The 23,181-nt window shown below is 33.4% G+C and overlaps 1 protein-coding gene across 2 annotated transcripts in view; it reads left to right on the forward strand.

Annotated features, from left to right (window-relative positions):
- The window catches only part of LOC114330272 (protein-L-histidine N-pros-methyltransferase), a 261,897-nt gene that overhangs the window by 32,293 nt on the left and 206,423 nt on the right, over nt 1–23,181 (forward strand). The window contains exon 1 of one of the 2 annotated variants that reach the window (XM_050653626.1): nt 4,804–4,966. The exons of the other annotated variant lie outside the window; for it this stretch is intronic. Coding sequence (XP_050509583.1) covers nt 4,940–4,966 — 27 coding nt within the window. The 5' untranslated portion in view covers nt 4,804–4,939. Of the gene's footprint in view, nt 1–4,803; nt 4,967–23,181 lie in introns of those variants that run through there. 2 annotated transcript variants of the gene reach the window in all.

Here is a 23,181-nt window from a genome sequence, read left to right on the forward strand (position 1 = left end):
ATAACATTATAGGGACCGTAAACGTTTAGACTTCTTAAATTTTTTGTAACAATGTCCGACTGATGTGTACTTCTTACAATTAAAAAATATATGATCTAAGTCTGCCGTTTCATTGCAAATATCACAAAAATTGTTATCAATTATTTTTATTTTGTATAAATGTGCCGGATAGCAAGTATGTCCAAACTTCATCCGAGATATGGTTGTTATGGAACTTCTCGGATGTCATCAATAAGCCCAGCTATATCATAAATATCATTAAATAATAAATATCAAATTGGAGTATATCAGAATCAAACCTAATATTATTAAAGCTAGATTAGATTAGGTCAAGACACATAAATAGTAAAGCCTACAAATGTTATGTCCAATACCAACATAATTCAATTAGGTACGGAGGTATTTTGCTCCATGCTTGTGACTGTGCCAACGGATTAAGAATTACTGTAGAGTCCTGTTCTCACATTGCAGCAATCATTTATTATTTTATTAGCAATGCTAGGTATAAGTCAAAAATTATTAGACCAGCAAAAGTGCTTTCAGACTTATCATATCAGATACTAATCCCGTAATAAAAGAAGATAGTGACAAAGACTCAAACTAGTATTTTAATGTGAATTAGAACATATATGGTTAGTCCTGTCGCCAGGTGGGTTACAACGGGCTTCTTAATTCAGATGAACTTACCCAAGTTTTTTTTATGTATTTTGGCCCGTAGAACACGAATTTTTTGGGTAACAGTTGATCCGGATGTCGATAAGATTGTTATAAACAAAGAAGTTGAGGAATTACATAACAGCGATTTCTCGCAAAACAAAACATTTTTTTTGTATTTTTTGGGTCATTCTAACCAAAAAATGTTAATACAAGTTTTTTCGTAGGATGCATATTTTTCGAGATAAACGCGGTTGAACTTTCAAAAAATCAAAAAATTGCAATTTTTGAACCCGAATAACCTTTGAATAAAAAATAAAATAGCAATTCTGCTTACCGCCTTTAAAAGTTTGAGTCAAATTATATCTGTTTTGAATATTTGCACTGCCAAAAATTTATTTTTTGATTGTTAAAAAAAGCTATAAACACATAGTGTTTCCCGTGCCTAATACATGCGTTTTAACGCATGCTACGTAGAAATAGCCCCGCTTGCACTTTTACCTCTTCTACCTACTCGTTCGATTTTAAATGAGAAATCATTGAAAACATCACTCAAGCACTAGGTGTTTATAGCTTTTTTAACAATAAAATAATAAATTTTTAGCAATACAAATAATTAAAACCGATATAATTTGACTTGAACTTTCAAATGCGGTAAGCAGAATTGCTATTTTATTTTTTAATCAAAAGTTATTCGGGTTCAAAAATTGCAATTTTTCGATTTTTTGAAAGTTCAACCGCGTTTATCTCGAAAACTATGCATCCTACGAAAAAATTTGTAGGAACATTTTTTAGTTAGAATGGCCCAAAAAATACAAAAAAATGTTTTGTTTTTCGAGAAATCGTTGTTATGTGATTCCTCAACTTCTTGGTTTATAACAATCTTATCGACATGCGGATCAACTGTTACCCAAAAAATTCGTGTTCTACAGGTCAAAATACATAAAAAAACTTGGGTAAGTCCATCTGAATACAGGAGGCCGTTGTACCCCCCCTGGCGACAGGACTAGTTGTAATTTTGTAATTTTATATTTCATTATTATTAAAAATAAAATTGAAAAAAGGTTCAATATGAAATTAAATGACACACCATGTATTATTGTCCCATTGGAACTATATACCTAATTTCAAGTATCTACACTTTCCCTCTTTAATTCTATAGAGTTTATCTTTGATCAAGAGGAAATTAGGTACCTACCAGATTTTAAGAAACTAGATCTTTACCTTTAAGGGGGTGGTCTCCAATAAACGCTGTACGCAGCATACGGCGACTATTAGATATCACCAGCTAAGTCAGTGGTCGCTTCAATTCACCCCGTAATTTTAATTTGTTTTAGAATTACTCTTTTTTAACTACTTTCGGTTGCAAGATAGTTTTTGTCCTTCAAAGTTTATTAAAAGTAACGAAAATGAACATTTTCCGACGGCGTGACGTTGTACGCTGCCTACAGCGTCTATGGCCACCACCGGCTAAGAGTTATCGCGAAAACCGACAGACCGACAGCCAAGTTTTGTCTGTTTGAAAAGTCATTAAGCAAGGATATAAAGCGGAAGTTCAGCATAATCATACAGAACTTTTTTGCAGTATGCCAACGTTTCCCAAATGGTGGGTCGCGACCCGGTACCGGGTCACGAAAGCAAAATGCCGGGTCGCCTGGCTTTGACAAACAGGTTTTTTTTATAAATAAACAGAGATAATTAATAGCTACCATAAAGAATATGTTTTTGAATTTCCTCAGAACGCTCAATCTGAAAACCTTGTACTGGCTTCTTATGAAATATCAAAATAAATTGCTGAAACAGGTTATCCATACACAATTGCCAAGAAATTAATAGTTCTAGCAATGAAAATCTCGGATAATATGTGATGAAAAGCAGGAAAAACAAGAAGTGAATTCGCTGGCTCTATCAAATAACACATTGAAGCGTAGGATTGTGGAGATGGCAGATAATATTGAAGAAACTATTATATGTCACTTAAAGGACTATAACTATTTTTCCTTGCAACTTGATGAAAGTACAGACATATCAGATAATGCTAATCTAATATGTTTTGTAAGACACGATTTTGAAAATACTATTCACGAAGAATTTCTATTTTGTAACTCTTTGTCAACAAGAACAACTTCTTCTTCTTTAAATACCGTGCCCAAATTTTTAGGCGTGGGTAGCTTCCATAACAATTTGCCGATATCGTTCTCGATCTTGTGCGGCATGTAACAATTGATCTGCTGATAAGCCAGTCCATTGACGAAGGTTTCGGAGCCATGAATATTTCTTTCGACCAATTCCTCTTTTTCCGTCGATCTTTCCATTGAGTATTAACTGCAGCATCCTGTATCTGCTACCTCTCATTATATGCCCCAGATATTCAAGTTTTCTCTTTTTTATCATCTTCATTAAGTCACCTTCGCCTTGACCTACTCTGTTTAAGACTTCTCTGTTTGAAATGCGTTGAACCCAAGATATTCTGAGCATTCTACGATACGACCACATCTCAAAGGCTTCTAATTTGTTCATCATGTTAACCTTCATGATCCAGGTTTCACATCCATATAGTAATACAGGATACACATAACATTTTAGGAACTTGATTCTTAGTTGTAAATTCAGCTGAGAGTTGCTCAGAATAGATCTACGTTTCATACAAGAACAACAGCTGACGAAATATTTAATCTAATTGCTAGCTACATTAGTGATAATGGAATTGAATAGAATAAATGTGTGGGACTTAGTAGCGATGGATCACGGACAATGGCAGGCACTCGTACTGTACTTTTTCCGGGGATCAAATCCTTAGCACCGGAATGTATTTGGGTGCATTTAGCATCCACAGAGAGGTATTAGCTGTCAAAGAAATGCCACTGATGTTAACCTAATCTATGAAGGAGAATGTAAATTTTTTAACCTTCATAAAATCTCGCCCACTGAACTCACAAAGTATTCTCTGCTTTGTGAGAGAAATGGGAAGTGAACATGAGGATCTTATTTTGCACTACGAAGTGCGTTGGCTATCAAAAGGGAATGTTTTAGAAATACCTATTGAATTGAAGGAAGAAATTTCAATATTCTTAGAAGCACATCCACCAACGGCTAGGGACGCAATATTTCAATTTAAATACAGTTTTCATGATGTAAATTGGTTAATTAAGGTAGCCTACCTTTGTGATATTTTTGACTTCTTGAACAATTTAAATATGACATTACAACGTAGCCATGTAACTGTATTTAAAGTACAAGAGAAGGTGGAAGCTGCAACAAAAAAACTTGTAGAAATTTGTAGACACGTCGCGCGGAAGCAGGAAATTACAAAGCTTTTGCAAAGCTAACGGAACTACAAAAAAAAAATAATATCGTAAATTCATTGTCGGATGAGATTTTAGCGGCTTTCAAGAAACACCTGCTAGGACTGGAGATCCTGCAAGAGGCAAATCTGAAGGAATACTTTTCCCCATCCACAGCAACAAAGCGTGGATAAGGTATCCATTTACAGTGGACGTATGTTGAGTCAGTAATTGAACTATCGTGTGATAAAGCACTCAAAGCCATATTAGAAAACATACCATTGATAGATTTTTGGCTGTTTTGCCGCCAGGAGTAGGTACTCAGTTTTAGCAGAAAAAGCGATAACATTTCTAATTCCTTTTGTTACGACCTATAAGTGTGAGGTAGGATTTAATATTTAAATATTATTGTGTTTTATTACATTTGTGTTTGAGCAAATGATTCTTTATTAAAATATATAAAACTGTAATAAATATTTAAATATGTTTTCTTGTACACACACCAGGCTATGCAAAAAATTAGTGGGTCACGAAGGATAAGCACAAAAATAACCGGGCCACGGAAAAATAAGTTATACTTCGAATGGTTGTCTTTGTCAAATTGGTGAGCATGTTACTCAAATAAAAAAACACCTAATTTTATTCGATATCTTAATTTTTAGTAATAGTTGACCTTAAACATTTTTTCATTCTTGAGATAGTGATGTTATCTATTTAAACTTTAATTATTTAATGAAATATTTGAACGCCTTTGTATACAAAACAATGTTAGATAAATATATAACTCATACTCAATTTAATTACGTTTGCCATTGTTTAAAATACTTTTATTATCATGATAAGAAAGGTGCACTGTACCTATGTTAATCTATGTTTTATGCTTCCGCGTGTAGTTGCTTCTGAGCCAGCGGTGTTTTCATGCTCTAAGTCGCGTCGTATTTTTTGCAGTTCGTCTTGTGTTTGGTTTCATAAAGTGCCTGTTTTTGGAATAAGCTAAAGAAATGAAGAGATACAAAATGAGGATTGAGGTAAATAATAATTATATATCATTTATTTCTTTATCATTTTGTTATCAACATATAATTGAAGCGTTAAAACGTTCATAAGAACTACTAGAAATGAGATAGATGGCAAATAATCTTTTATTTTGGTTTTGACAACTTTTATTACCCTACCAATAAAATTTTCACGTTTAATATTCTTTTCAATTGAAAACCAACCAGTTCTCTATACTAAATTTAGAATCAAGATGCAGTAGAAACAGACAAACCAAGATACGTAAAATACTACTAGGAGCACTCCCGAATCATAATTTACAATGTATTTGTTACCGTAAAAACCCGATTTCAGTTAAAACCCGAATTTACTAGGAAAAATTAGTTTTAACTATGGGCTTTAGACAATTCTAGTTTTATCTAGTGAAAACTAGACCTATCAAATATTTTCAGTTAATTCTAGTTGAGACTAAACATATTTCAGTCAAAACTAGTTTTTACTAAACTTTTCAGGTAATTTTTAAATTCTACTAAAACTCAGTAAATAATTTGCTGCTCTGGTTGTTTGTAAATAGTTTCTCTAAAAAGTAAAATACTGGACAAGAACGTTAACGTAAAAAACGCAAGTCCTTTGACCACGTTGTTTTTATCTTGCATCCAGACTGGTAACATTTTCTCGATGTCTTGGTTAACTCGCTTTACTGAACCTTGATTCTGGTTGTGCCTTGGTTTTCCATGAACTAATTTTGTCTTAGGCCAGTATGACATTACCGCATTTATAACTGCATTAAGGAACTCTCGGCCATTATCGGAAAGTAAAATGCATGAATGTAAAAAGTCAAGAATATATCCGTTAATTATTGATAAGCAACTTCGTCCGCCCTCTTACTTTGTAGTGGTCTCAACAAAACAAATTTTGTTAAATGATCTTGATAAACCATAATAAACTTGTAGCCGTGATCGTCTTGTGATTGCATATCGATCAAATCTACCTAACAGCGACTATTCATTTCTGAATGCAATATAGGTTTCGACACAAGACCCCTCTTCGCTTTACTCTTCTTCCGTTGGCAGGTCTCACAAATTGATATAAAATTATTGAACGTACCATAATTGGTTTCTTTGCGTATTTTCTGGCGGTTTCAGTCTTCAACCTATCCCAACTTCCATGGCCAATAGCTTTAATTATGTCAAACATGTCTTCAGCAGGTACATAATATTTGATGGGTTCAATTCTAGAAGCCAACTTTTTTATTTCGCCAACTTCAACAATTCCAAATCGTTTTACTGTTTTCTGGGCAGACAGTTCCGCATCTTGTACTTCGGGCATTAATTTATTCTACTTTATTTTCTGAAAAGTAGTAGTAGTAGTAGTAGTAGTAGTGACTTTCTTTTTTCTCGGTCTGTTTCTTTTGTAAGATCTTTTCCAAAAAACGTTCTTTCCAAGTTCTTATATCTCTGCTCCCAACCTGATCTTCGACATTATCACTCATGGTGAATAATACACAGTAGGGTAATAATGGTAATATAACCAATAAAAACGATGCAAAAAAATCAACAGTTGCACACACTAGTTTGTTACCGTTTGTAACCCTATACCCCGAAAACGCCAAATCGTATTTGTCTCTTCTCGCAACGATTTTAACTGGTATTCGCTAGTAATTCCAGTAAAAACTAGTTTAAACTAGTATAAACTACTCTAAATGAAATTTGTTCGGGATTTCTAGTTTTAACTGAATTTATCAGTCAAATCTAGTTTTGACTAGTTAAAACTAGAATTGTCGAAAGCGCTTATAGGGGAGTGTAATTAGAACGAAAAGATACAATGTTTCGGAAAAAATCAAACAAGGTTATATTTTTCTAAAACTTTTTTTGTTAGTTTATAAATATGTTAAAGTAAAAAGTTCTACTCACAAATTTCGCCGCTAATTGTTTATTAATTGTTTAAACAATAACAATTGTTTTGTATAAAAAATGTTAAGAATATGGGTGAATTCAACATTTTATTTTGATAAAAAATGTTTTTATTTTAGTTTTGACTATGCTGAACCCGAATCTGACATTACAATTCGCAAATTCAAAATGGCGGATTTTTTCCTAAAAATCCGTAAAAAGTAGTTGTAAAATCCGAATTTTTTTTATAAAACGTGTTTGTTTACATATATGTGGATATTTTGAGAGGTTGCTGAACATGAATCAAATTTTGATAATTTAAATTATAAAATGGCCGATCCAAAATGGCGGATAACTTAAAAAATAGTTGTAAAATCATAATTTCTTCACAGAATGTATTTATTTCTACATATATTTATTTTTGAAAGCTTTGATAAACCTAACTTAAATGTAACAACATTATAAACTATAAAATGGCGGATAAACTATAAAAAAGAACATAAAAAAGAACATTTTTCTAAAACATTTATTGTCTTTATTTTTAACAGGTTGTTGAATCTAAATTAAAGATTAAAAATTTAAATTTCAAAATGGCGGATAGAAAAACAAGTAGAATGTAATCAAACAAATATGGAATTTCATTCTTAAAAAAAAGATAAACAAATAATTTTCACAATAATATTAAAAATTAAAATGTATTAGAAAGAATATTTAAAAAAAACAAATTTTCGATTAGAAGGATATAATTACATGTTAGAACATAGTTTTTAATTCCAAACAACTTTTCTTTATAAACATTTTCGATATTGTGAAATATAAAGATACTTTACTCTTGAGTGAAATTCATATTTTTTGACATACCTCGTACAAAATTAACAAAATTTGATATTTGATGGTTGCATCTTATGTTATATATGATGCAGAGTATTTTATAAAGAATAACTTTTTTTCGTAAAACTGATATTAAAAAGTTATCAATAGGTTCCAAGTTACGCAGACATACTGTATAAGAGCTAAAAAAAAATTTTCTTGTTGAACATTTATTATTGTTAAAGCTTATTATTAAATGTATTTTAGGTAAGTTTTGCAGAAAAAAGTTTTGATCACTCTGTATATATATTTTTTCAGCTGGTAATTTTCGGTTTTTGTATTACATTTTTGTTATCTTTCTTAGTTTTCTCAAAAATAAATTGTTTATTTCATTTTAAACTAAAATACTTCAGTGTTTTTTAAAGATTACATCCCAAGCTTTAAAAAAATATATTATAAAAAAATTATATTATATTTATTCAAACTTGAGTAATACCGTCTTAAAGTGGTGGGAATTCTGTAAAACTACGAAGTTTTCAAAAATTACATTTTTTGAGACATCGTATTATTTGAATTAAATTTTTGAGATTTTTTTTGAATGAAGTATCGTTTAGTAAGATGATTGAGATGTAAGTTGTGCAAATTTGAGAGTTTTAATTTAAGTAAAAAATTACAGAAGCTAGAGATTTAATTTTAGAAAAATCTTTGTATAAGGTTTTTTTTTGTAAAATTTTCTGAATTTTTCAATGGTCTAGTCAGTTTTTTTCTAAAAATTATATTTTCGGAGTTATTGAAGAAAACATCTAACTTCGCTGTTCATTTGGTTAATAAAAAATGAAGCACCCACTTCTCGAGTAGAACTTTTTGATATGTTGTTTATTAAACATTTCTTAATGAGATTACAAAAAGTTTTATCTTGTTTGATTTTTTCCGAAGTGAAAATCTAAATGCACTCCCCTATTAGTTAAAACTAGTTTTTCCTAGTAAATTCGGGTTTTAACTGAAATCGGGTTTTAACGGTAACATATATACATTGTAAATTCCAAATCATGATTTTCAAAGTTTGTACATTGTAAATTATGATTCGGGAGTGCTCCTAGTAGCAATTAACGTATCTTGGTTTGTTTATTTCTACTGCATCTTGAATGTAAATTTAGTGTAAGTATAATTTATGGCAAAGCCAACACTCTTCGAAATCCATCTAAACGAGGCACTAAAGATTAAAAAGGATTTACACGGTTTGATTATGTTTCATACTTCTGATACAAATGGGAGGATCAGCAATATCAGCGCCTTTCTTACAGTGCCTATCCATTCTGAATGTTGGAGATCATCATGGCTATCTTTACTTTTTGTACATTTGAAATGTCCTATACAATTTCGGTAGATTTTGCAGCCAGGAAATGTGTCATCCTCCTGGTCCACTTTTGCCATACATTTACTCTTTTTTCCTTTCTCTGTTTCGTTTTATTACTATTCTTCTGATATTCTTTTCCTGTATAAGTATTCCGTGGATATAAGAATATAAGATATCAGAATATCAGAGAAGATTGCTGAGAATGGAGTATTAGAAAACGATAACATCGATGAAAGCTGGCAAAAACTCAAAGATAACCTAATCGACGCTGCAACAGAATCACTTGGAGAGAGAAAAGTAACGAACACTCACATATTAAAGAAGAAAACCCCGTGGTTTATAGAGGAAGTTAAGATAAAATGCGAAGAAAAGAAGAAAGCCTTTTTACAATACAGAACATAACAAACACAACAGGCATACAACCACTACAAACGAATCAGAAACGAAACGAATACTTTAGTGAGGCAAATAAAAAGGGTGCACTGGCAGAGTTTCTCAAAACAGATGGAACACGACTTCTGTGGAACACAAAAGGAAGTATGGAGAATGATCAGAGGGCACAGAAAGGAGATGAACGAATTAATAAAAGCGAAACACATTCAGAAGCAAACATGGGCAGACTACTTCCGATCTCTATTTGTTAAAGGCGACGATAATGAACCACCAACACCTGAAGTTACGACAAACGAAGAAATAAACATCGAGAAGGGAGAGGTAAAGGAAACATTAAAAAAATTAAAAAATAGAAAATCTCCAGGAGAGGACAGAACATCGAACGAACTCCTAAAGTACGGAGGACAAGATCTAACTAAACAACTATTAAAACTAATACAAAAAATAATAGAACAAAACAGAATACCACAAGAATGGAGATCAAGCATCCTAATACCTCTCTTCAAAAAAGGAGACAAATCAGACCCGGAGAATTACAGAGGGATTAACTTATTAAACACAACATTAAAATTAACAACAAAAGTGCTAACAAAAAAATTAAATGAAATTATAACATTAGCAGAAGAACAACAAGGTTTTAGGTCGGGAAGGTCATGCACTGATGCTATATTTATAATGAGGCAAGTTCAAGAGAAATCGTTAAAATACAACAAACCGGCATATTTATGTTTCGTGGACCTTAAAAAAGCATTTGACAGGATCACATTAAAGGACGTTATCCACTTGTTATACTCGAGAGAGGTACCTCAGGGAATAATTAAAACGATAGAGAACATCTACCAGAACAACACAATAAAAGTAAAAGTGGAAGATGAACTAACTGACCCAATTGAAGCCGGCAATGGGATAAGACAGGGGGATTCCTTGAGTCCTTTATTGTTCAACCTGATCATGGACGAAATAATAAAAAAAGTAAGAACTAAAAAAGGATACCAAATGGGAGAAAAACAACTTAAAATAATCTGCTATGCGGACGAGGCAATACTAATCTCTCAAAGTGCAAATAATTTACAACGTATGCTGCACCAATTCAATATAATCGCCAGAAAATTTAACATGTTAATCTCCCCAAAAAAGACAAAATGCATGGTTATAACAGCAGATCCAGTAATAGGTAAGTTGGAGCTGGAAGGTCAGAAAATAGAACAAGTGATGGAGTTTAAATACCTAGGCACCACACTATCTAGCTACGGAAGACTCGAAACAGAAGTGGAAGATCAAGTGAATAGAGCAAACAGAGCCGCAGGTTGCCTGAATGACACAATATGGAAAAATAAAAATATCGGAAAAAAAATGAAAGGCAGAATTTACAAAGCAGTCATCAGACCAATAATGACATACGCAGCAGAAACACGACCCGACACAGAGAGCACAAAAAGATTGCTCGAAACAGCGGAGATGAAAACCCTTCGAAAAATCGATGGTAAGACTCTATGGGACAGAGCTAGAAGTACAGATATACGATGGAGATGCAAGGTGGATAACATTAATAACTGGGTAAGAAACAGGAGAATAGAATGGAATGACCACATAAGCCGAATGACAACAAATAGGGTAGTCAGGACAGCGAGAGACGGTTCCGCAATAGGAAGACGATCAGTGGGAAGACCACGAAAACGATGGAACGACAACTTACTAGAGGCACATTGAAAACACAGACAGAGTCAAGAAGAAGAAGAAGAAGAAGAAGTTTTCTTACTATGTATTTTACAAATAAAACACAGAACTGGAGCATAGTTACTTATTAAATCTTGTCCGAGTACTTTCGCTCCCAGAACATCTTTCGTCAGGGGCATTAGGTCAAAAAAAAAGAAGCTGTCAGAACAACCTGAAATGTCGTAGATATTAACATAAAAATTATACAAATCAGATACACTAGACAAGGGAAAAATAGTGTAAAATAAATATTAGGGGACTACTTTATGGGCAATGTCAGGAGAGAGAATGATATTGCCATTCTGTTTCCTGATATTTCCCATAATGTAGGTATCGAATAAATGATTTTAAACTGTTCGTCCTTTGTCTAGTGTATATGATGTGTGTAATTGTTATGTTAATATCTACGACATTTCGGAATGTGCTGGATACCTTCGTTTTTTTTTTGACGAAATGCTCCTGAAGATGGTTTGAGAGCGAAAGTACTTGGGCAAGATTTAATAAATAACTGTGCTCGAAATCTCCCTTTTATCTGTAAAATACATACAGACCAGGGCATTTAACACAAAATAAATCGATTTTTAAATACAGCAGCTAGAGACTTGCAACTGTTTGCATTGTGTCCAGGATGATGCTAGGAAAAAAGTCTACTATATAAAAATGGGTGGAAATGCATAGTTGCATTCAAAAGCATGAAATGCATCCAAAAGTGCATAACCATGTCTAGATAAGTGTATTAAGGGCCAGATTTTGTTACTAGGGGATTTCTGGGCTCGCTGAATACGCCATCAGAACTGCTAAGGGACGGCATCTGAAGTTGTAACAAAATACTACTTTGCAGTAGTATTTGTATGGGGAATGAAAATGATAAGATGAAGGGAGTGAGAGAAACTGATAATAAGAGTATGAATAGACAGATGCTAACTGAAGGGAGTTAGGCTAGCTCGATATGCAAGTGAACGACAACTCAAGGATGGATACGGTCAATTTTCATGCCTGTCAAAGACAGTAGATCAAGATAGATAGGGATGATAACTAAGAAGGGAAATATAAAGATAAAATAGATGCTTAGAAAATAGATAGAATAAATATAATAATATAATAAAAACAGAATATAGGAGATAAATAAAATAGACTGATTTGCGACGCCAGAAGTTGGGAGGGACCAAGCTTCCAGGTACAATGCACTGCTGTGAAATATTAAATATATTAAATCAGTAAATTCAAAAATAAGGGAAAAAAATAATTGATATACAAAACAAATAAATATTTATTAAATATAACTACGTAGATTTTTGACAACCTCTGAGTTACGACAAGTTAAACTATGTGACTCCAAAATGACAATTCGAAATAAGTACCTATCTTAATATAAATATAATCACTTATTAAATTAGTATTGGAGTAGCTGTTATATGAAGCGTACCCCCAACTTACATCTAGGTTAAATAACAACCCTTCACCAAATAATAGTACGATTAAAATACGTACAGCAACGCTAAATACTACAAACGAATGAACAATAATATAATTAATGGAGGATTATTCACAAGGAATAATCTCCGTGACTCTCAAAGAGTTAAATAGGCACCAGCCTCATTAAGGTGAACCTACGGTCTTCTTAATATATAAAAATCAGTTGCTTCGACACGTAGTCACAAAAAAATATAGCAAGTAAAATGGATAGCTATTCAAAGGGAATAGCGTCCAGAGATATATTGAAAAATTTATTAAATTAGGTAATTTAAGTAAAAAGTTGAGCAAATAAGTTAAATTAATTATAATGATTGACTAAAAGTTATAGTTAAAAGTTAAAAAGTTAAAAAGTTAAAAGTTATATAAATAAGTTAATAAATTAAGCAAATTAAGAGGAAAAAGTATACAAATTTAAATTGATAAGTGGAGACAAGCAAGGTAGTACTAAAAATGGTACCCCGTCAAAATAGCCCCGTCAAAAAAGCTTCGACAAAATAGCCCCGACATAATATCCCGCACACAAAATAGCTCCGACCAAATAGCCTGCAGACAAAATAGCCGCGGAATAATAGCCCGCCGACAAAATAGCCCCGACAAAATAGCCCCGACAAAATAGCCCCGAAAAAAAGCTCCCTTTAGAATTCATCATGAAATAATTCCTTAGAAATACATTTTTTCGGAAATGGTAATTACCCTCTATTCAGTCAGTTGTTTATCTTAACCACATTAAATAAAAATTGTCTTTTCAGAGAACTCGAGTCCTGTCTTTCCTGCCTCTTGGAAGTTTGAACATTTAAGTTAAGCGAAAATCAATGTTAATTTATGATATAAACATTTTTTTCTGTTGTCGGGCAACAGTAAAATGCATTTTAAATTAAATAAATTAAATACATTCTTCCTTTTTGTCAAATAATTTAAATTAAAAAAAAGTTTTTGGACACCTTGTATAAATAATTATGTAATTGTTTATAAGAGGCTGTTTTAGGCGGGGCTGTTTTGACCGGGGCTATTTTGTGTGCGATCTATTTTGTCGGAGCTATTTTGGTTGCGGGCTATTTTGTCGAGGCTATTTTGTGTTCGGGCTATTTTGACGGGGCTTTTTTGACGGGGCTGTTTTGACCGGGCTATTTTGACGGGTCACGACTAAAAATATAAAGTTAATTAAGTAAATAAATGGTACAAGTAAATTTCAGGTAATATATAAAGGTAAAGAGAATCTCATATGGGGAAAAGATGATCTGAGCTCAAACCTCTTTGACCAGAGTGTTTACCGGTTTGGGGAACACTATCAACTATTATAGATATATAAAAAATATGCAATTTAAATATTGAAACAAAATATGTGCGATTAACTATAAACTTAGTGATCACAATAAATGTCCTGAATATTATAAAAAAAATTAACGTGGTGTAATAATCTTCTTCTTCTTCTTTAAGTACCGTGCCCAAATTTTTAGGCGTGGGTAGCTTCCATAACAATTTGCCGATATCGTTCTCGATCTTGTGCGGCATGTAACAATTGATCTGCTGATAAGCCAGTCCATTGACGAAGGTTTCGGAGCCATGAGTATTTCTTTCGACCAATTCCTCTTTTTCCGTCGAACTTTCCATTGAGTATTAACTGCAGCATCCTGTATCTGCTACCTCTCATTATATGCCCCAGATATTCAAGTTTTCTCTTTTTTATCATCTTCATTAAGTCACCTTCGCCTTGACCTACTCTGTTTAAGACTTCTCTGTAAGAAATGCGTTGAACCCAAGATATTCTGAGCATTCTACGATATGACCACATCTCAAAGGCTTCTAATTTGTTCATCATGTTAACCTTCATGATCCAGGTTTCACATCCATATAGTAATACAGGATACACATAACATTTTAGGAACTTGATTCTTAGTTGTAAGTTCAGCTGAGAGTTGCTCAGAATAGATCTAAGTTTCATAAATGCTCCTCTTGCAATTTCTATACGAGTTTTAATTTCTTCATCCGGATTTAGTGTCTCGTTTATCCAACATCCTAGGTATTTAAAATGGTTAACTTTTGTTATTGATTCATCACTGACAATTAGTTTCATAGGGCCGACGTTTTGTTTACTAACCACAAGTAACTTTGTCTTTGTTGCATTTATGTTAAGTCCGTTATTGGAGCATTCTCTAGTGACTCGATCTATAAGGAATTGAAGATCTTCGATGTTTTCAGCCATGATCGCGGTGTCGTCTGCATATCTGATGTTGTTAATAGTTTCACCCCCGATTCGAACTCCACATTGTCCTTCCAAGGCTTCATTAAAAATTATTTCTGAGTATACGTTAAACAAAGTTGGGGATAACACACAACCCTGTCTGACACCTCTTTGAATGCAAATTTTGTCTGTTTCTTTTCCGTCTACCAGAATAGAAGCTTCTTGATTCCAATATAGATGTTGTAAAAGTCTCAGATCTTTATCATCTATTCCAATCATTTCTAGATATTGAAACAACCTGTCATGTTGAACTCTATCAAACGCCTTCTCAAAATCTATAAAGCAGGCGTAAATTGGTTTCTGTACTTCCCATGATCGTTGAAGTAATGTTAACATTGAGAACAAAGCTTCCCTTGTTCCCAATCCTTCTCTGAAACCGAATTTTTTGTTTCCCATTGTCTCTTCACATTTCTGCTTGATTCTATTAAGAATTATCTTAAGAAGTAGCTTGAGAGAGTGGCTCATAAGACTAATTAGTCTAAAGTCTTTACATGATGATGTATTAGGTTTTTTTGGGAGTGGAATAAATGTAGACTCTAACCATATCTGTGGCATCATTCCAGTCTCGTATATATGGTTATAAATTTATAAATGTTTGTTAGTTGTGAGACATTGTCGTCATCCAGATGTTTGAGCCAGTCTGATGGTACTTGGTCGGGCCTGGAGATTTCCCATTTTTGCTCTGTTGGATGGCTTTCTCTACTTCCGCTTTTAAAATGCTAGGACCAGTATTCGTATACTTTGTGGTGTTAAGTGGTGGCCTCGTATCCAGGAAGAGCTCTTTTATATAGTTAGTCCATTCTTCCTTTTTTCATCCAAATCGAGAATTATTTTACCTTTGGAGTTTCTCATAAAGTGAGGAGTTCTTTTTCTCTGAGTGTAGGTAATTTCTTTAAGCTTTTTATGTACATTAAACTCGTCATGTTTTCTTTGTAGTTCTTCCATTTCACGACATCTTTGTTCCATCCAGTCCTCTTTTGCTCGCTTAACCTCGTACCTTATTTGTCGATATATCTCTCTATACCGAATCTCGTCTTTGTTTTTCCAATTTCTTCTTTGTTGAATAAGATCTAGTATTTTATCGGTCATCCAATCCTTTTTCTTTATTGAGTCTTTTTCTGGTTTCAAAACTTCGTTTGCTATGGTGACCATGGCGGAATTCATGATATCTAGATTTTGACCGATATTTTGACCGATAATAGAAGGTGTAATAATAGAAGTAACAATCACTAGCAGATACCAAGTGTCCCAAAACAAACCCTATATGGTCCCTGAGAGTGTCCTTGTTACGGATTCCAAAATCCCTGCTAGTTGAATTAGCACAGGGATGGTGCTAGCTTGTACCAATTAATATACAGATGCCCTATTGGGGTGCGAAGTGCAGAATACAAAGTTATGTATGTGGGAGGTTCTCCAGGCTGGTCTCCAAATGACCTGGCTTGGCTTGGAACGGTTGCTCCCAGTTGTGAGGGGAGCTGTTGGACTGGTTAGTTTAGAATTACTCCCAAGTGGCTACAAACAAACATTTCCCGTTTTACTTTCAATGTCAAAATTCAGGAAAAGGTCAAAGAACAAAAGGAAAAAGAAATGAGATATCTTTTTTTTTAGAATGAACAACAAAGAGAAGATCATTAGCAAAAACACTGATGGATTTGACCTTGATTCACATTACGGACAAATTAATTTGGGATTTAACTTTAAATTCAATATTTAATGCAGAATATGATTTTTATCTTTAAACAATATGTCTATAAAGGGGATTTTTTTATTATTAAAAATGATATGGGTTAATCTAATATGTTGTAAAATTTAAGAATAATACTGGCTTTTGGAACGAAATTGAAGGTGGCTAGAAAGCACACAATCTAATACGAGTTTAAAGAATAATGAATGTAATCTGTAAAATTTGAGTTGACATATACGAGGTTGACAAATATGAGGTTGACATAACCCCACAAATTAAATAAGGTACAGAATATGTGGCAAGATAATCTTCATCTGAGTATATATTTTAGAACCATGGATAGAATTAAAAGGTAGTAAATTCAAAGAACAACTTCGATTCATAAATTTACAGAAATAAATTCAATAGAAATTTACATGACATGATGGCGGCCATCTTCGTTCCTTTTTTTAAAACCTTTTTAAAAGTAAAAAATTTACCAGATGACATGACTTCCAATTCCTCCGGGATCTCCCAAAACTTCGTCTCCTAGCTCTTCAAAAAAATACCACTAATAATTTGCCACAATATTACAGATATGAGCTTGAAACTACCGTTCGTTATTTTCGATCAGCCATCCGCCACTTCTTTTTCGTTCGAGCTTACCAAGCCAAGTGTCAAATATTTCCCGTCGTTCAACGAGGAGCCTCACAGAACGAGACTTACATGACAGCGAATGGTGTCTACTACCAACTGAAGAACTTGTGACAACTAATAGTTAAATATGACGTCAGTCAAATAATTATATTAGTTAGATCTTATTGTTTTTAAGTATAACTTAATGACAAACCGTTATTAAAATTTAAATAAAGTAACTATAAAGATAATTAGAAGTTAACGGAATGTTACAAAGTTTCGAGGGTTTTTGGCACTAAATTGATACAAACAGATTACTCGGAAGGTCTATGGGGTCGCAGAATAAGGATCCGCCATCCGAACCGACCTCAGATGCAGTCGGTACCCAAAAACATTTCAAACTCCAGAAGATAACATGCCTAGCAGTATCCTTGGGCAGTAGGTGGTACGGGTGTCGGTTCTGATGACGTATTCGTATTCAGTGACCCCAAAAACCGTCTAGTAATTTATTTGATGACGTGCCTTGGCAATGACCGTGGCCACCAGGTGCTCCGGGGGTCAGCTTTGATAGCGTATTCATGTCCAGTAACCCTAGAAACTCCTCGTGTAATTTGTTTGCATAAATTTAATGCCGAAATCACTCAAAACTGTAGAAGATGACGTGACCCTAGACACCAGGTGCTCCGGGTGTCGGTTCTGATGGCGTATTCGTTTTTAGCAACCCCAAAAACTGTCCGAGAAATATATTTGCAATTTAATGCCGAACACCCTCGAAACTCCAGAAGATGACGTGCCTTAGCAGTGACATTGAGCACCAGGTGTTCCGAGAATCTGTTCTGATGGTGTAGTCGTGTTTAGCGATCCAAAAAATCACCGAGTAACAAAATAAAGCACTTAACATGCTTATTTTGACATGTTTATGCACTTTTGGATGGATTTTATGCACTTTAAAAATAAATTATGCATTTCCATCCATTTCTCTATAGTAGACTTTTTCCTGACATCATTCTGAACACAATGCAAAAAGTTGTAAGTCTCTAGATGATGTACACTGACCGGCACAAAAAACGGTCACCTCACAAAATGGGTCATTTTTGATGTCTCGAATTTCCTAAACCTGTTGTCCGATTTAAATGATTTTTTTAAAATGTTATAGCCTTATTCTTTAACAATATCGCTATAATAATATTGTTGCTAGACAGGTAAATTAATATTGTATACCGGGTGTACGAATCAAACTATGTTTTTTTCTCAAAATTCATTACAACCTGTGGAATATTCTGGCATTTATAAAATACTGAAATTAAAACCCAACTATAGCTTCAGGTTTTCTTAGCATTCTGTTTTTTGATTCATTCGCTTATGTTGGATAAGAAAAAAGTTAGGTACTTTAACAACTAGCCATGTTCTTCATCAACACAAGGTGTTTCTAAATACGTGCGACAAACTTTAACGCGTAATTCTGCATGAAAAAATAATGACCGTTTGATTTATAAACATATGTCCGCCAATGCTTCGTTTCCGATATACTGGATGTTGAATTTTTTCTTACAAACTAGCGATTTGTTTATTGCTCTAAAGACCGGTTAAGATATGCAAATGAAATTTGGTAGGTTTTAAGAGGATGTTATTGCGCATTTTTTAACATAATACGTAGAATTTTATATTCACCATTGGCGTGCATGCGGGTAATATAACCCGTCATATTACCCGTATGCGCGCCAATGGAGAAAACAAAATTCTTAGTTGCATGTCAAAAAATGTACAATAACTGTCTCTTAAAACCTACCAAATTTCATTTTCATATCTCAACCGGTTGTAGAGTTAGCAATAAATAAATCGTCACTTTGCAAGAAAAAATTCAACATCCCGTATCTCGGAAATGAAGCATTTGTGGACGTATGTTTATAAATCAAACGGTCATTATTTTTAATGCAGAATTACCCCTTAAAGTTTGTCCTAGTTATTTAAAAACATCCTGTATTGATGAAGAACATGGCTAGTTGTTAAAGTACCTAACGTTTGTATTATCCAACTTAAGCGAATGAATCAAAAAACAGAATGTTAAGAAAACCTGAGGCTATAGTTGGGTTTTAATTTTAGTATTTTATAAATGCTAGAAAATTCCACAGGGTGTGGTGAACTTTGAGAAAAAAACACAGTTTGATTGGTACACCCGGTATACAATGATAATTTACCTGTCTGGTAACAATATTATTACAGCGATATTGCTAAAGAATAAGTCTATAACATATTAAAAAAATCACTAAAATCGGACGACAGGTTTAGGAAACACTAAACATCAAAAATGACCCATTTTTGGGGGTGGCCGTTTTTTGTGCCGGTCAGTGTATTTAAAAGTGGATTTATTCGGGTGTTTTTAGTGCTAAAGGCCCTGATCTAATATATTCAAGCATTCAGCCGTATCTTATTGTTCTTACTATGTGTGCCAGATATTCTTTACTTTTATTATTTGTTATTTAATTTCTGTTACATGATCCCATTGGCATTTAGATTGATGTCAAGATATGTATAATGCTCTACTGCTCTTTCGATCTTTATTTGCATAATTATTATTAGTTGGGAGTTTAAAATTGGATTAACTAATTGTCATAACCTGGTGTTTTTATGTTACGGTGTAGTCGGTATCTACTACCGTCACTATCTGCCAAAACTATGGTGTCATCTGCATGACTGATTACTGATGTTATTTAACCATTCGCTGTTTGTTAATATTTCCTTTTTACACTTCTCTAAAGTTTCTTCTACAGGAAAATGTGAAAAATATCAGGGTGAGTAACAAATCAAGGTGTTTTGCTGAAGATGGCGCAGAAATGCGAAGTCATAAAAACCATACACACGAGAAAACTGGAATATATATATATAGGTCACATAATGAGAGGGGAAAAGTACCTAAAGTTGGGTGTTAAGTCAGAAAAATAATGTATAGTCCAGTCGGGTTAGACGAATAACAGGCCTAACCTTGCATTAGGAGCTGCCCCAAATTTTATTTTTCTAATCTTAAGGGAGGGTCAATAGTAGTGTAAATTTAAAATCTCGACTGAATTGCGCCGTTGCGTTAGCCGCCATCTTGATTTTAAACTAAAACCGTTTTTGCTCAATATCTACGCCATTTTCAACTTTTCGGCAAATAGTATACAAGCCAAAATTGATAAAAATGTGATTTTCTATAATTTCTATTACAATTTTTTCGTGCGGTCGATATTTTCAGAGTTATGGCGGAAAATATTGACAGTTAGAGCATAGTTATTGAATTATTTCGTTTATTATTAGTTTTACGACAAAAATGTTCCTATGCAAAAATAGAGAGAATTAAATTCTACACAATTTTGATCTCTTTCATTTTTTTGCTAAAATTAATATTTAAGGTAGTACGTACGCGGTAATGGCGCGAGCGTAAGACCTGATCGATTTTATAGCAATTGTTTTTGTTCAATATCTACGCCATTTTCAACTAAAATTGTTCGGAATATAATTTCCTACAATTTCTTTTTAGCAATTATTTTCATGCGGTTGATATTTTCCGGGTTATGTGGGAAAATAGTAAAAAGTGGTGGGGGGAGCATAATTATTGAATTGAATCTTGTTTCCGAGCTGCCAAAAATTTTTTAAATATATCCTTTAGGAGAGATCAATAGTAGTGTAAATTTAAAATCTAGACTGAATTCCGCGGTTGCATTAGCCGCCATATTGATTTTAAATGAGAACTGTTGTTGCTTAATGTCTCCGCCATTTTCAACTTTTCGACATAAATGGTGGGAAAGAAAATTGTCGGAAATGCAATTTTCTACAATTTCTTTTGCACAAATTTTTTATGCGATCAGTATTCTCCGAGTTAAGGGGGAAAATAGTGGAAGCTGAGGGGAAGCATAATTATTGAAATTTCTCATTTATTATTAACTTTACGATATAATTATACATAAACAAAAAAATATATAATAATATATAATACTCATTTTATATTTTATACAATTTTTTAAACTCCCAATGAAACATCAACCAAACTAAGTATATAAAAGACATAAATAATAACTTACATGCATTAAATTCACTTAATTTTATTAACTAGCGGGTTTTATTGTATGAATTTTTCTGTCGATATTTTACGTTTCATGTTAGCTAATATATTTTAATATTTCAACAATATTTTTTAAATTTTGGACCCTGTTGGGGGAATTTTCATATTCCCCCCCTTGTAGACCCACCACTGGTTCTTTCGAAAAATTGTAGTAAATCGTAATTGCAACAATTTCAGTTCTTACACTTTTTGTCGAAAAGTTGAAAATGGCAGAGATATTGAACAATAACAATTGTTATAAAATCTATCGGGTCTTATGCTCGCACCATTACCGCAAACGTACTACCTTAAATATTGATTTTATCAAAAAAATGAACGACATCAAAATCGTTCAAAATTTAATTCTCTTCATTTTTGTATAGGTACATATTTGTTGTAAAACTAATAATAAACGAGATAATTCAATAATTCAATAATTATGTTCCTACTGTCACTATTTTCCCCTCATAACTCGGAAAATATCGACCGCACGAAAAAGTTATAATAAATGAAATTATAGAAAATCGCATTTTCAACAATTTCAGTTCCTACACTTTTGTTGAGAAATTGAAAATGACGGAGATATTAAGCAAAAACGGTTCTCGTTTAAAATCAAGATGGCGGCTAACGCAACAGTGGAATTCAGTCGAGATTTTAAATTTATACTCATATTAACCCTCCCTAAAGATTAGAAAAATAAAATTTGGGACAGCTCGTAATGCAAGGTCAAATGCTATCCCGACTGGGCTAGTAATAAAGTCGAACGTTGGGAAGAAAGATATTACGCAAGATATATGTAGGAGCCAATAAAAATGACGAACGAACAAATAAGGAAGTAATAAAGCTCTGAAAGAAATCATACATAATACAAAAAGTAAGAGCAAAAAAATTGCGTAGCATGGGGCATAAGACCGGCAAGTAGAACCCTACTACATATGCAGGTACAGGGCCAATCACCAAAACTGTTTATAGAGATCAAGCCTTAATATAAATATCTTATAAAGGATTTTACACACTTTACTAAGAAATAAATTTTGACAGCTAAATCTATTAAACGTAAGGGAGAATAAAATTAGCATGGGCGGCTTTCGGCATGCTCAGGAATACAATAATTAAAACTAATCCCAAAACGGTAGTTCTCGACAGTGACGCGAAGTTTTCGATTCTATCAACCTGACTGAATTGAACAATGGACCAAATACCATCTTAAAGTTTAGGAAAAGGCCAGCCAATCGATATGTCAGCCACCCATTTTGGTCAAAGGGTGTGGATTTTACGGCCCTCCCCATTTGGGGTCTGTTTTTCGTTCTCGTCCCCAAAACGTCCAAAAGTTTAGAAAATTTTAGTCCGACCTCTCCTTACCAACTCATGTCTAATTTCGAAAATCGGTTATACCATTCAAAAGTTAGCGAGCTCAGAAATTTGACTTAATTTCTGTTTAAAAAGGGGATATGTATGTGTGTGGAAAAGTTACACCGATCTGAATTTTTTTCTGTTTCAAGAACAGGGTCAGGGCCGATTCAGATCCGGTGTAGTTTGTGAATATTGACCACCCATAAGCCAGCTATAGGACTGGCTCAGCTATAGTCTCGTCTGGCTCACCTATATGACTAGGTACAGCTCGGCATATTTTTTGGGGATATGTATCTTAGGTTCAAAGAGAGACAGGAAAACCTCAAATACACCAAATTAATAGCGCTTGAGTTAAGATTTCAAATGGTGCGTAAGCGGTCAGGATCGGACATACACACGGCTCAGTATAGCCAAAAAACTGAAAAAATTTAACTTTGAAAATTTTGGTTTTTTGACAATTACTCAAAATTTAACCTACGAATTTCGCCAATAACTTAGCGTTTGTGCGATAGCTTCAAACATGTCTAAAGGTGTATACCTTATATCTGGAAAAATTCGAATTTTTAAGTTATGGACCTCATATCTCATAAGTATGATCAAATCCACTTCCCATGGTAAAAACGGATTTTCA

The sequence above is a fragment of the Diabrotica virgifera genome, chromosome 6, assembly GCF_917563875.1.
Source record: "Diabrotica virgifera virgifera chromosome 6, PGI_DIABVI_V3a".
Classification (NCBI taxonomy): Eukaryota; Metazoa; Arthropoda; class Insecta; order Coleoptera; family Chrysomelidae; genus Diabrotica; species Diabrotica virgifera.